General features: G+C 33.1%; 1 protein-coding gene and 1 pseudogene across 10 annotated transcripts in view; one reads left to right on the top strand and one right to left on the bottom strand.

Annotated features, from left to right (window-relative positions):
• Positions 1-941: 941 nt before the first annotated feature.
• LOC138327178 (transcription initiation factor TFIID subunit 7-like) lies at positions 942-10,351 on the top strand (annotated as a pseudogene).
• Positions 10,352-13,791: 3,440 nt separating this feature from the next.
• LOC138328266 (LIM domain only protein 7-like) overlaps positions 13,792-16,789 on the bottom strand; it is an 84,631-nt gene continuing 81,633 nt past the window's right edge. For all 10 annotated transcript variants that reach the window (XR_011209176.1, XR_011209177.1, XM_069274984.1 and 7 more), the window contains one exon: positions 13,792-16,777. Coding sequence is in view for 2 of the 10 variants with exons in the window: in XM_069274986.1 (XP_069131087.1) it covers positions 16,752-16,777 (26 nt within the window). In the remaining 8 variants the exon portion in view is untranslated. The remainder of the gene's footprint in view (positions 16,778-16,789) is intronic.

Here is a 16,789-nt window from a genome sequence, read left to right on the forward strand (position 1 = left end):
AACACGAACTTGAAACCTCAGAAGAATACATCCTTAAACTGAAGACTGTTTTTAGCTCACCTGGCCCAAAGGGCCGGTGAGCTTATGTCATGGCGCGGCGTCCGTCGTCTGTCCGTCAACATTTCCTTTAAATCGCTTCTAGTCATAGAGTTCTGCATGGATTGTATCCAAATTCGGCCACAAACATCCTTGGGGGAAGGGGAACAGAACTTGTATAAATTTTGGCTCTGACCCCCCGTGGGCAGGAGGGGGGGGCCCAATAGGGGAATTTGAGGTAAATCCTATAAATCGCTACTTGTCCTAGAGCTCGAGTTCTGCATGGATTGTGACCAAATTTGGCAACAAACATCCTTGGGGGAAGGGGAACAGAACTTGTATAAATTTCGGCTCTGACCCCCTGCGGGAAGGAGGGGTGGGGCCCATTAGGGGAAATAGTGGTAAATCCTATAAATCGCTACTTGTCCTAGAGATCTGCATGGATTGTGACCAAATTCGACCACAAACATCTTTGGGAGAAGGAGAACAGAACTTGTATAAATTTTGGCTCTGACCCCCGGGGGTTAGGAGGGGGGGTCCAATAGGGGAATTAGAGGTAAATCCTATAAATTGCTACTTGTCCTAGAGTTCTGCATGGATTTTGACCAAATTTGGTCACAAATGTCCTTAGGAGAAGGGGAACAGAACTTGTATAAATTTTGGCTCTGACCCCCCGTGGGCAGAAGGGGGGCCCAATAGGGGAATTTGAGGTAAATCCTATAAATCGCTACTTGTCTTAGAGCTTGAGTTCTGCATGGATTGTGACCAAATTTAGCCACAAACATCCTTGGGGGAAGGGGAACAGAACTTGTATAAATTTTGGCTCTGACCCCCTGGGGGCAGGAGGGGTGGGGCCCAATAGGGAAATTAGATGTAAATATACTAATTCCTTCAGAAAAGAAACAATGAACTTGTATTCAGAACTTGGCATTACAAACCAGGTGAGCGATACAGGCCCTCTGGGCCTCTTGTTTTTCTTGTCTTTCAGTCCCCTATCCCCACCCCCACACACACACATTTAAAATGTACAAATATGGATTCACTCACTCACACAAGACTGATGAATATATAATGGTTACTTAGTGGGTAGTCTGGGTGCTTCTACCCCAAACAAGGAGATCCACAGTTTTACCAATGTTTATTTGGTGATTATAATCTGTAGAGCACTCTGGCTAGTATGTGGAGAGTTCCAGGTTCGAATCCTGGTCTTGCTGTACATTTTTCTGTACCTGATATATTTGCTGTCTGTAACCAAACCCTATTTAAGGTATTACTGGTACGCTTGAGCATAGAGATAGTCTGGGATACTTGACCTGAGTTTTGTTCTGAGTCTTCAGGACAAAGACCGAAAAAATGGGGGGAGGGAAGGGTGTAAAGGTTCTGGATTGGGTTGACCATCGGTAGAGCAACCAGCTAGTGATCGCAGGTCAGGCAGGTTTGAGCCCCAGCCTGGCTGCTAAATTTTAATTTTCTTAATTGTCACATTTATGCTTACAAAAATGCATGAAAAAATATATTTTTTTTATGCTTACTCTTTTTACTTTGTTTCTAGTTGATGGACCTACCATGTATTATTGAATCTCTAAAAACAGTAGATATGAAAACGTTCTACAAAACAGCAGACATTTCGCAGGTAAGTAAAGTTACATGAAATAGTTCATTAGTGTATACACAAGTTTTAGACTGAATTACAAATTACCAGTTTTCACTGATGAAAACGGAAGATGTTATGCATTTGATGGAAGTCAAAGTTCAGCTGAATTGAGACATCAGATTTAAACAGATGGTTTCTTTAGTTTAAGATCTTATTCAAGGTCATATACCAGATTTAGGAGGTGAGTGAAAGCTGAAGTACCCAAAAGAAAAACCACTGACCAGTTGTCAGTACCTGCCAAGTACCTGCCAAACATGGGATTCAAACTCGCAACCTGCAGATAGAGGACTGCGGGGCATGTGGTATTATGTTGGGAATCTAAACATTGGGTCACTGTGGCCCCCGATATAAACAGATAGACACTATGATGATTTGGCACAGTAGTTATAGTTGACAAAGAAAATGTCATAAGATTTTACAAAAACATATATTGCAGTCTTGATAAAAGACCCACTACCTTTCCTGAGTAAAACATAAAAGTTTCTTAAAAACATTAATAACATCAGAAAATATATACCGATGGCAAAGTAATGAGTTTACAACATCAAACGTGCAGTATTTCCTCCGTAATATATGATAACAGTGGAGAGTCATTTTGCTGTTTTGCCGTCTTCACTCTTGTGCAGTGATAGTCAACTACCAGCAGTATTTAGGACGACAGCGGGAAACATTAGACGACCCACGTTATGAAAATTAACATATTTATTTATTTTAATCAAATTGTTCAGAAGGTGACGATACGTGTAGTATTAATGGTAAGTTGATAACTTTTATGACTCTACAAAATTATAGATCTTATTTTACATTGCCTTTTTAGAAATTAAAAGTCGTTTCGGAAAGGTAGTGGGCCTTTAAGTGGAATACTAGAATTATGTTAAATCATTGAAATGCTGATAATTTGTATAAATATATTAACAGTATGCTTGATTGCTTTGTAGATTCTGATATGTAGTAATACTGATGAAGAAACTAGCCAAGATGAAAATGAAAGTCCCAAAAAGAAAGAAAAGGACAAAAACAAAAAATATCACTTTCCCATGGAGGTTTGTTTTATAGCTTCTTATAATTCTTATAATTGAACCCTTAGCTTAAGGTTATAAGGACTGAGGCAAAACTTCGAATTATCAAAATATTCAAGTCAAAAGAATTTGAATGACGTATTGTCGGAAATTTGACCTGGATTAACAAAATATATAGAGTTATAGTACAGATAAATACTTTGATTTAATATCTGTAACTGGTCAAATTAAATTTACAGTGACCCCTCCACTGAAGAATGTTAGAAAAAGAAGATTTAGAAAAACATTAAAGAAAAAGGTAAGCATTTTTCGGTCATCTGACCCGAAGGCCTATTGTCATCATGCGTCGTTAGTCGTCGTACGCCGTTTGCCGTGCCTAAACTTTTCATTTAAACGACTTCTTCTCAATAACCTAAAGGCCCAGGGGCCTGTAGCACGCTGGGATGAAGGGCTACCAATTTTCTTCAAATGAATGACCTTGACCTTCATTCAAGGTCACACGGGTCAAATTGGCTAAAATCATTTAAACAACTTCTTGTCAAAAACTAAGAGGCCTAGAGACCTGATATTGGGCCCGTGACATGCTTGGATGAAGGGCTATCAGGTTTGTTCAAATGAATGACCTTGATCTTCTTTCAAATTCACGGGTCGAATAGGCTAAAATCTTGAAACAACTTTTTCTCAAGAACCAAAAGGCCAAGGGTACTGATATTGGGCCTGTAGCATGCTGGGATGAAGGGCTACCAATTTTGTTCAAATGAAGACCTTGACCTTCATTCAATGTCACACTGGTCCTTAGGCTAAAATCCTTTAAACAACTTCTTGCCAATAACTAAGAGGTCAAGAGACCTGATATTGGGTCTGTGACATGCTTGGATAAAGTGCTATCAAGTTTGTTCAAATGAATGACCTTGAACTTCTCTCAAGTTCACATGTGTCAAATATGCTAAAATCTTTAAACGACTTCTTCTCAAGAACCAAATGGCCAAGGGTACTGATATTGGGCATGTGGCATGCTGAGATGAAGGGCTTCCAAGTTTGTTCAAATGAATGACCTTAACCTTCATTCAAGGTCATAGGGTTCAAAATGGCTAAAATCTTTTAATAACTTCTTGTGCATAATTAAGAGGCCTAGAGACCTAATATGGGGTCTGTGACATGCTCTGATGAAGGGCTATCAAGTTTGTTCTAATAAATGACCTTGATCTTCATTCAAGGTCACAGACGTCAAATAGGCAAAAATCTTAAAATGACTTCTTCTCAAGAACCAAAAGGCCCAGGATACTCATATTGGGCCTGTAGCATGCTGGGATGAAGGGCTACCAATAAGGCTAGAGACCTATATGGGCTGGACATCTTGATGAGGCTTCAGTTGTTCAATAAACCTTGACTTCATCAAGCACAGGTCAAATAGCAAAATTTAAATGACTTTCAAGAACCAAAAGGCCCAGGATCTCAATTCAAATGAATACCAATTTCTTCAAATGAATAACCTTACAGCTGCCAAATAGGCGAAGATCCTTTAAACAACTACTTGTGAATAACTAAGAGGCCTAAGAGACCTGATATTGGGCCCTTGACATGCTTAGATGAAGGGCTATCAAGTATGTTCAAATGAAGGACCTTGACCTTCATTGAAGGTCACATGGGTAAAATAGGTTAAGATCTTTTAAACAATTTCTTCTCAAGAACCGAAAGGCCCAGGATACTCATATTTGGCCTGCAGCATGCTTGGATGAAGGGCTACCAAGTTTGTTCAAATAATGACCTTAACCTTCATTCAAGGTCACAGGGGTCAAATAGGCTAAAATTTTTAAATAACTTCTTGTGGATAATTAAGAGGCCTAGAGACCTGATATTAGGCCCATGACATGCTGGGATGAAGGGCTACCAAGTTTGTTCAAATGAATAACCTTGATCTTCAATCAAGGTCACAGGGCTAAAATAGGCAAAAATCTTTAAACAACTATGTTGTATTGTACTAATAGTCAGATGACCGTTAAGGCCCATGGGCCTCTTGTTAAGATAAGATCTCTGTATTAATAAAGAAAATTCAGAGAAGGGAAATCACTATTCACATGACACATATATCTATCACATACGTGAGGAATGCTCTTCAGAAATTACTATATGTAGGTGTTAATGGGATATTCAACAAGATAGAAAGTATTAGAAACCCCAAAACCTATGATTAAATACATATGTACCTGGTAAAATGTGGTGGTCAAAACTAATTTAAGAATCTTGGAGACCCAAACAGCTTTGTTTTATACATGATAATCTCCTATTATTATCTCAACTCTTTTTAATTTCATTTTGTCCAGTACATGGAACAACCCGACATCGAGAAGGAGGTGAAGCGCTTGTTCCGCACCGACGCTGAAGCTATTAACGTCAAGTGGGAAATCATAGTAGAGGAGGAGAAACCTACAGCTGACTCCAGTGGTCAAGGTGGTCAAACAACAATGGAAGGTTGGGTGGGCGGTCAGTCTGGCCAGTGGAACCAGAACTCTGGCAGTCTCGACTACGGAAGTAAGTAAAAGAGAGGACTTGGTTTTAATATTCAATTATTGACAATCTTTCTGAATACATGTGGGCTTGTGTATATTTTGAGTTATTTGGAAATGGGCACTTTTCATTTTGAAAGACACATTTAAAATATTCGTACAGTGTATATGTGTTAATGCAATTTTTCAGTGGAATTAATTGAAATTAGTTTGTAAATTCAAATTTAAGACTTCTTCTTTTGCTTTCCAAAGAATTTTACCATTGAAATTGGAAGAGTTGAACTGAAAAAATCTGAACGATATATAGTCTTTATTAGATGTGAGTTATTTTATTTGTATTGTATAGATCTGTTTGGAGAGTTGAGTAGCTCAGACGATGAGGAGGAGGAAGACGAAGAGGAAGAGGAGGAAGAAGAGGAAAAAGACATCAACATCATGGACAGTGGAGAAGATGATTTATCTCAGGGAGGATTTGCAGGGAGACGCTCAAACTTCACAGCCAACAAAGACGACAGCATGTCACAGGATACGGCGGGGGACCCAGACTCAGGTAAATAAACAATGATCTCTGATTAATATTGTCAGATTGGGCATTTATCAAAGAAAAGGCTTTTTCTTAGTTACTTTACATTCATTTTTGATGTGATTTGTGTTCAATTGTCAAAATTTAATAGATAGCTATCAGCTTTCGATTGCTGTTTTCTTTGACAATGATAAGTTGCTTGAAAATCTTTTATAAGGATAAATTCAATTAAATTAGGATCAATAGGTAGACTTTCTAATGGAGGCCAATTTCCCTGTTGGATTAGTCTTAAGATCAGTGAATAAGTTTTTCCATTGATGATAATTTAGATCCAGATTTACATTAATTTTGATTGGATTTTGATTTGTTTTGAAACCTTCAAAAGTTGAAAGATAGTTCTAAGCTTTTGATTGCTGTCTTTATTGTCATGATTGTTGCTTAAAATACTTTTGCAAAAAGAAATAAAGCCTTTTGGCTTCTTTGCTGCATTTTCTTTTATTTCCCACGTTGTTTAACTTCGTTGCAGTTGAACTACAGAGTAAGCTATCCGAGTTAAAACGACAGGTGGAGGAGATTCGTCAGCGACGGAAATCCACAGAAGAACGTTTAGCTAAAACACAAAGTCCAGTGTTACAGGTAAATTAGGACATTTTGATAAGAAATCTACACATTTATGAGTACAGTGTATATAAACACATCCAGTATCGCTAATTGGGTTTGTGCGAAAGAAATCTACACATTTATGAGTACAGTGTATATAAACATGTCCAGTATCTCTAATTGGGTTTGTGCGAAAGAAATCTACACATTTATGAGTACAGTGTATATAAACATGTCCAGTATCTCTAATTGGGTTTGTGCGAAATTTTATCTGTATTTTGAGTCTAGGTGGTACTATTAAATGCACAATATTTTTCATGATCCTGAAATATTTTAGATCAAATATGGAACAATGTTAAGTAATGTTGTATTTATGATATACCGGTAATGTAATTATTGTTGATGTTGTGTGATCTTCAGCAAAGAATACAAGCCATTCTGGATCAGACAATTAAGGAGGAGAAGGAAAAGGGACAAGAGGTGAGACTTTGTTTTAATTTACAAGTAATCAAATTGCTCATATGTCGTTTACAGAATTAATAATGAGAAACAATTCTGATTCTTTTATGATAGTCTATAGTCCCACTAAAGCTAGGAAAGTGTGAATAGGTTTCCTTTTATTCTCATTTTTAAAGTTTTTTGATTTACATGTAATTAATTGAAAAAAATACATATTAAAACACATTTGAATAAAAATTGATAAAAAACAACAACCAAATACGAAAATACTTTGCATAAAAGATTGGTTTCATTTACCAAACAGAAGGCATTTGATTACATTGTACTTGGTTTTATTCAATACTTAAAATGAAATAAATACTTTTTAACTCCATTATGAGGATAGCCATCCTGTGTTTACTTTATTTATGGTGATTTAAATTTACAACACATTGAGTTACTCTTAATCTCCAACTGTGATCAATTGATAATTTTATCATAGTAGATTGTATTTGTAAACTGGAGAAATTAAACGTTAAATCAATTCACTAAAGATGGCTATTTCAGTTTATTTCATAACACTAATTGTCATTTATTACTGATATTACTGACATGTTTTTGGCTTTTAACATTTTGCTGTGCAGATTGGTAATAATTCAAACAAAATGAACTAGATTTTTTTGGGTCAATTTTGCAAAATATTTTCACACTTATGGCATGTCCTTGTGAAAAATTCTTTGTTCTAAAAGTTAAATATCAAAGATGAAGTAAGACTATCATTTGATTCAATAAGTAAAGTCTTATCAATGAAATCTATTACTGGTAAACACATTAAGTTCAATGGACTGAATTTGTTATGAAATAATCTACACAATTTATCGTTTTTAACCTTCTGGTTTGTTTAATACCAATTCTCTTTTCATTTGCTCTCATTATTGTTAATACATCATTATTTAGGGTACATACAAGTTGTTGACTGTCCTGATTTTTTGTTATGAATCCTCAAAGTATACTTTAATTACCATATCATTGTTTCTAGAAAAGTAAGCACTACATACACAAGCTCATTGGTATTAGTAAGCACTGGAAAGAAATTCTTCATAAATATTTTAGACAATATTTACAAAAGAAATGGTTGTTTGAACTGAAATTTTTGTTTTAAAATTACCCATTAATTGGACATTGCAAAATGTAATGTGAAATACTGTTATCTTGCCCAAAAAGGTGAAATAGTTTTATTTTGCTGAAAAGGTTCTTTGAATAAACTTATTGGGTCATAAATTCAATTAATGCAAAATAAGAAACCTTGAAATGTCTATGAACTTTGTATGCACCCTGTTGTTTAACCACTTTAGCTATTGTGTGAAGTCATTGGCAGCAAACAGGTGCAAAATTATCTACCGCCGGTATATTAATATTATTCCATTGGTTTATTATGATTCTAAAATAACAGAAAATTCATCTCCAATATTGGTAGACTGATCACTACTTGTATCAAAACTGTGTGTTTGCCATTGGACCTCATACCCTAGCTTTAAAGGCTACAAAACTGCATGAAAGTATCTAATATAACGTATAAACTAAAAGCTTTTATTAATACATTCATTTGAATTTTTTTTACTGATTTATCTAATTGTCAATTATCATCAAAACAATTTCCTGACGTGGAAATAAAGCATCTTTTGAAAACAGTTTGGTATCATTATCTTTTCATAAGTAGGATAATCCGGATATTGATCAATTATTATATGAGAAATTGAGAAGAATGTATAAGTAAGTGTATAAAGTTTTACATGACCAGTACTGTAATTGATTTATTCATTGTGTTTGAGATAATGAGATTCAACTGAACCAGCATGTCATTCCAAATAACCAGACAGTAATTGGCTTTAATGTGATATCATTGAAAAATGGTCCTTATCATTTATTAAAAAAAAAATGCTGAAAATGCAGATTTTATAAAATCTTGATACTAATCTTTCAAAAGTCAATAACTAGTACTGTACACTGCAAAATAAAGAGTAATTACCACATGTATATATATATGCTTGCCTTGTAGATAGAACTTCATGATTTTTAAAACATTTTTAATTTTCGTGAATGGAGGGAGGGGGCTATACATTAAATAATTAAAAATGATGCATGTTTTTTATCTTTATTTTGTTGGCATTGGCATTGTAGTCCTTTTATTTCAAATAAGTCAACATTCACAATTGTGTAAAGTACCTTAGGCCTACTGTTAAAAATCTGACATTTCCCATGCGCTGTATTTTACCATAAGTGTATAGTAAACGTTCCTCAAAAAAGGGGCTGCATTTTTCCGGTAGCTCTTCACCCCTGGGTTCCCTGAGTTGAAAATTTCAAACAAGTAAGACAGTTCCCAGGTACTGATAATGCTGAGGTTGTTCGTTTTACTCTTGTATTCTATGGTTTTTATCCATCTCCTAATCCTAATATGTCCTATGTATACTTTTAAACAAAAGAAAATAAACCCAAAATTCACTTTGTTTACACTGAGGTTGAGTTTACATAAAATGGATATTGACTGCTCTACTAAAATAATAATAAATTGTATTACTTTTTCTGGTATCAAGTAACTGCTTTTTACTTGCTTTTGTTGTGTTTTACTAAAAATAAATAAACTTTTCTTGTCCTAGAAACCACAGCGTATGATCAATCTAACAAATGTTTAAGTAACACAATAACTGTATTACTAGGTCAGTATGTTATGATTTATGTAATATTTAACACAGATTGTTATTATGAAATATCTATTGGTAGGCACAGGTGAATTTCAGTAATTTTAATGCATTATAATATTCCACCAAGCACAATATTTGTGTCATGTTACTTCTGGCCTATATAAAAAATGGATTGTGAAATAATTCTTACCTATTATCACAACAGCTTGTAAATTATCATTCACTTTTCACTTTATAAAACATTAGTTACATGTATTGTACAGAAAACTTGGGTAAACGTTTGTAGAAAGAAATTCTCAGGTTTATATAGATGTACATTTTATTTCCTGCAGTTGATAAGGTAGATGTAGTAAAACCATTTTGAAATTCCAATATATAACCTTGACTTTCTTGACTTCTTAAAAGAGACAAACAAATATGAAGAAAGTTTGATGCACGGTATTGTCTTATACTAAGAAAAGAGGAGAAAAAGAAAATCCGAGTAGAAATGTTTACCTGAGTGCTCTCCCTTGCATCTTTCACCTGTCGTTTATATTAGTCTCCACCTGTTGTTGCTGTAGATTTAGTGTTGTCTTGTTGCTTTGTGTGTGTAGCTTAGTTGATGTGTATTTTACTTATCTTTTTTCTGTCAGTATGAAATACTATCTTCAATGTTGACGCAGAGCTGAGGATGGATGTAGAGAGAAGAGGATGTGTTATATCATTCATGGACATTACAGGACAAATCGTGGCAACATTTTCATTTCATGTCCTCTAAACGTGTGATAGACTTTAAGCGAGAGGACATTTGAAGACTAGATAACGATACATTGAATATGTAGTAAGATATTTGTAATTACAGAATGTATATATCACCAAATTTAGGTTAAGAATTGATACCTTTGTTTCTTTCATACCTACATACCAATACTATATGTGTGTGCTGGTACATATACCATGTTATTGTTAAAGGGAAAAACAATTGAGAGTTGATTAATGGTTATCAAGTCCTTGGGAAACGACTGTAGTGCCAATGTCAATTTGTTGCCGTAGTACACATTCCATTATGCGCGAAACCCAGCCAATACAACTTGTTGCATTGTTATCTTAATTGTGAAATTTATATTGTGTTGAAGAAAATGAGATAAAAGATAAGTAATAAATTTCAACGTATTGAAGCAAATTCAGTTTACCTCTTATAACCAGGACAGCCAAACATCTTTGATTTTTTTTGTCACCTATAATGAATTAAGCCCTCCTCCAGGCAGGTATCTATTAAGTCGTCAACTTAAACACTTTGAACATAGTTGTCATGTGTGATATCGATAAGCGTCAGGAAAAAATTTCCCCCAATTATTTTTTATCATAAAACAATATTCTGATAAATTTGAATAAAAAGCTTTGTTAAATTTTTGAATTTTAATTAAAGTTTCTAACACTAAAGTTAGTTGATTGCTATTTGAATTGGTCCCAACAATATTCTTACTAAGAAGATGCTGCTTCTGCATACGCTCACACAAAAATCCTGCTCAGAAAAAAAAACTTTTCTGCACAAATCAATATTTTTATAAAACTGTTGATTATATATAACTTAACATTTGATGAAATGACATCTGTCTTGAAAGAATTTAATGATTGTTTTTAATACCAACATTGATAACAATTAGATATCAGTGGTTCATGTTATTTTTCAGGTATGGAAAATTGACTTCCAGTCGTGGATTTCTTCGAATTTATTTCAAAATGGCGGGGATATTATAGTTGTAAAATTGCAATGAAACGTCGAGGTATGAAAGAAAAATACTCTTTCATAAGTGGATATGAAGGATAGGGATATTCTACCCTCGGGATCACAAAATGTTGCAAAACCCTCGGCAAGCCTCGGGTTTTACTACATTTTGTGACCCTCAGGTAGAATATCCCTATCCTTCATATCCACATATGAAAGAGTCTTATATTACTACACCATCTTTTGTATACATGTACATGTAATGTTAATTGGCAGTATACAAAAGGTGTTTGGATAATGTCCGTGATCTATTGCTGTAAACATGCTTAATATGACAGAAAACATTGTGTATAGAAAATAGAATGAGAGAAATCATTAAGTGCAGTATTTAGTGGGGAACAGTGCTAACATAAGACAACCATCAAAGTATGTGTGTAAATGGTTCCTGTGTGTTTGAATGGATATTTTATATTTATTAATGATTATTGAATGATTGGTTGAAAGATCTAAAGAATGTATGGTAAATGATTGAGTGAAAGTTTTGAATTTGAATGAACAAATGAATATCTTTACTTTGAATGAGCAAATGAATGAGTAACGATTGAATGAATAAGGAACAGATGAACAATTGAATGAATGATGAATGAATGACTTTCTATAATGTATTAAATAATGACAACCAACAACTATTGGTATGAATAGCTCACAAAGATATATGTATTGGTATATAGAATTGAACTTCTTTGTTACTATTTTGTATCAAGTGTCTAGATGGAGACTTTGATAATGCAGTGCTGTATATTGCATCCCTATTCGAAGTGGTTATAACGTAAAAAGTAATGAATAAATGTGAGATAGACCTCTTGGTCAACTCAGTAATCCTATGATCAGATTTAAAAGACAAGTAACTTACGGAATTGGCGTTGAAAATATCACGCAATTTTCATGTATGGAGAACTGACTTGCAGTGCGCATTTTTTCGAATTTATTTCAAATTAACATAATTATTTGAGTTAAAGATGAACAATGAATGGATCATAAAGCTTCCCTTAATTAATGTAGATATTCAGGAGACTGTATCAGATATGTACTCTTATAGACACTTGAATTTGGCGTCAGAGACGTACATTCATTGAAAGTTGACACGGAAATGGGGGGTATTAATTGGGGTTGGTCGAAATATAAATGTTGATGCATCATGGGATACTCGAGACACTCTTGAATTATTACCAGTACAAATATTAATTAGGAACCTTCCAAATTGATTGGCATATTTGTTTCTGCACTTGCAAAAACCTGTGAATGTTGATCCATTTCGTAGTAATCTTGGTATCAAAGTTCACCAATTACTTTTAAATGCTATTCCTGCATATTTAGGTTATTAATTGGGAACTATCAAATCTATTTGGTTGATCGTTTCCACATTTCAAAATTTCTAAACGTTGACCAATTTTAATGAAACATGGTTTAACTTAGTAGATGTCTTATGGTATATTAGAGGCCAGGTTGGTTTACCATCATGATACTTTAACAAATTATCCCAACGATCCAGGACCATCCCATATTGTAAAAGCAGTAAAGCTGTGAGATACAACTTCTTTGTATTTGCTTTTCATATTTACTTTGATAAATGAAACATTTGTATTTGCTTTTCATATTTACGTTGATAAATGAAAACATTCTTTCTACAAGATTTATGTATTTGAAGTTGTTATTATTGTTTTGACTTCCTGTTTGGAATAAATCAGAAATGTTCATATTGTTGTTTTATCATTCTTTGCTGAATTTGTGGACCAGTGGCAGTGGCATGCTTGAATGGCTACCAATAGAATTGAACTCGACCTTCATTCATGGTCACAGGGTCAAAAACTTGAAAAAACTTCAATCCAACAAAGGGATAGCCCAGAAACTTTGTATTTGGCTCAAAGCATAATTACGCTATTTTTAGGTCGGATTGTAATATAGTCATTGTGCTTTGTCCGTCGTGGGTAAACATTAGATTCAAACAACTTCAATAACCAAAAGGCCCAAGATACATGTGCCATGCTGGGATGAATGGATGCCAAATTCAAACAATTTAATGACCTTGAGACCTGATAGTAACCTGTAGTATAGTTGGACAAAGTTTGTTCAAATGAATCACCTAGACCTTCATTCAATGTCACGGATAAAAGAGGTTAACATTTTAAACGACTTGTCATAAAGAGAAGCCTAGAGACATTGAACCTGTAACATGCTGGGATGAAGGGCTACCAAGTTTGTTGAAATAGATGACCTTGACCTTCATTCAAGGTCACAGAGGTCAACTTTATCAGAAATTAACAACTTCTTCTCAAGAGTTTTCAGTATACAAGTAAAAGTTTGCCTTTAACAATTAAGTTATGGTTGCCATGGTACATCAAATCATCGGTGTGGTTTTTTGCCTGTGTTCATTAAATATTTCAAAGGAAGGGGAGAAAGAAAAAACCAGAGAAATAACAATTCATTCCTTTGACTAACATATATCAATCAATCATCGGTACTGAAGATCCCTCTCGATAGAGCAGTCTTGTAAATTTGTCGAAAACAAATTGAGCAGGGCTGAAAAAACAACACGAACACCTCTCAGTTTGTCATATTGCAAGAATGTTAGTGCTTTAATGGTTTAACATACAAGTAACATATTGTAATACACTTTAATGAAACACGAAAATATATCGGTGACACTATATAGATGGAGCACAAGTTGGTTTATATTTGCTTAAAAAGAAACAAAGCATTTAAATTCTTTCAACAAAACAATTAAATTACGATTGAAATAAAAATTATCTCGTATCTTAATAAGATCTTGATATTTACAAAATAAGAATATTTTGCAAAAAGAAAAGTGATCATTTTGTTACATTAAATTTTATTCTTTTTTCTTCATTTGCATCAGTATGGATTCTCCTCTACGGAAAACAGGACTACATCTAGAATATTTTTGACGATCTATTAATGTTGGTACTGTATTACTACATTGAAATGAATTTGAAGCACATATTCAAGCATTGGGTTACACAAACATTAATTATTACATTATTGAAAAGTTTTCACATTCTCCAAATACTTCTTAAAGCTAGAATTGTTTCTCCAATTGCATATTATTAATATGTAAATATACATCTTTGCAATGTAAATATAAGACATATATGCAGGTAGGTGCAATATTGAATAAATACTAACACAAGAGACCAAAAGGGCCTGTATCGCTCAGCAGTAAAATGTTGTCAACCAAAGGGAATACATGTACATTGTGATTCAAGATTAGTTTGTAAAAAATGCAAAAAACTATCAATATCATATCTGGTTGTGGATATCTTATGGATGACAGAGATTAATTAAGAAAGAATCAGACGACAGATGTCAAGCAATGGCAAAAAATATCACATAATTATTTTGACTTTAATGAAATAGACATTATAAGACATACTGGGGAAAGTTTGTTCTTCAAATCACACAAAATTAACATCTGGTATCAATTTAATTATAATCAATTTTTTATCAAGAGAGATGCTAATCAAACACATATATTATAAAATTAGTATATCAGTTTTGTTTAAATTTACTTCTGGTTTGCTGGTGTTAACCTAACTAAGTTTAATCACATTACATACATTATCTTATATAATTCATAATTACATCGTAAAGAGTAATAATTGCATCCGCCCACACAAATATGCTGATTACTGAAACTAATGATTTGAGTGAATTTTCCTGGATACTTGTATGAACACAGGGTTAGAATGTAAACATTCAAAAGGCTTGCTTTTACAACAAATTCATCCTATATAATATCAAGCATCAAAAACATACATATCATGATGATATGTCTATGGACAAAATATATTCTGTGAGAAATTTATACTTTCTTGATTCAAAAATTAAAATTCAAGCCTTTTCTAAAGTGAAGGACAGAGAGGCATACTTGATAGTTTATTTTTCTCCCGAAGATGACATTATCTGTCTAGAAGACTTTTATAACTACAATAATGCAGCTATTTTTTACAGTTACTATAATTGTCTGAACATTACAGAGTTATCTGTCATTGCCGTTAGTTATTGATTTTCTACTTCATACGTTTGTGTGCATTTTTTTTTCTTTCATCTCAAACATGACATTACACTTTCTAAGATACAATCAAGATCTATCTGCAAGGGGAGATAACTTTGAAATATGCAAATATATCATTAATATCTAATAATAACTTCCAGATGATGACAAAAGTCAAGATTTGACATATATTTTCAACAGGTTAATTATTAGATACAGTGTAAATATTAGATAAAATGGCCAATAAATTGCATTTAATATACAATATGTACAGAACTGGCTTATGATTTGTCTTGCTGCCAATAAACTGATACTTTTTACATCATTTACAACTTCTGATCAGAATTTTGTTTCTTAATCTGTACATTCATGTAACTTTCAGAGAAATCATGACTTTTAAAAAAAAAATTAATTTGTGTATTTTACATAAAATTTAACTGATGAATGTCTTTTTCAACTGACGCGTGTTTCCCACTTCTTTGATACAGGGATAAAGCAATCTTTTAAATTCAGAGTTGGTAAATTAACGATGAACACCTGCTTGCAATGCAAGAACAGATAACTCTGGAGTAAGATGAAATACACAACCATGATAAATATATGTTCTATGTAAATTTTATCTAAACATGTATGCAAAAATCAGCAGTCCATGCTTAAATTCAGTGGTGCTAATTTTGTATATAATATCTATGTATATGGTATAACTATAACAAAGAATGTGATGTTTTAATATATCGTTATTATTTTCTGTAAAAATATACATATTTACATATACAAAAATATATACTATATATACATGCTGTACACATATCTTACATAAATTATATACAAACATTAGTTTATCATCAGTATTATATAGAAAGTAAGTATTTCATCTATATAAACTTTTTCTATTTTTCAAATTTAGCGGAATGTTGTATTCATCAACAAAATCATTTATTGTTTCAAATCAAATGGAATGTGTATATAAAAGTACAGTATTTGTATAAATATATATGATCGTAAAATAATTAATTATAATCATATTTATCTCTTTTATACATATATCTATACAAATTAAACAGCAGAATTTCACCTATAAATACTTAAAAACAAGTACAAATTTGAGTTTCAAAGTACCAATGGCAATATTTTATATTTAAAGTATATTTGAAGAGTCCAATAAGAAACTGGTTGACAATTTAATGAAAAGAGATACAGATATATATATACTGCTTTTCACAAGAGAAGTGTGGAGTTCATTATAATATTAAAGTATTGTAAGTTATATATTTACAAATTGACGACATTTTGTACAATATATAAGAGGCTAATAACATTTCTAATACCTTGTTTTACATATGTTTTATTTGAAAACAAATCCTATACAAGCTTATACTAGGCACTTGATGTATAGGAACCAACATTTATACGTTAGGTTTTCGTGGAAGGCTGTTTAATGATTAGTTGTTGTCATGGCAATGTCCTCAATTTCCTGGATTAACGGTTTTTGTCACACTTTACTGAACTTCAATCCAGCTGAAAACAAGA

This window comes from Argopecten irradians, chromosome 7 (genome assembly GCF_041381155.1).
Source record: "Argopecten irradians isolate NY chromosome 7, Ai_NY, whole genome shotgun sequence".
In the NCBI taxonomy this organism is placed as follows: domain Eukaryota; kingdom Metazoa; phylum Mollusca; class Bivalvia; order Pectinida; family Pectinidae; genus Argopecten; species Argopecten irradians.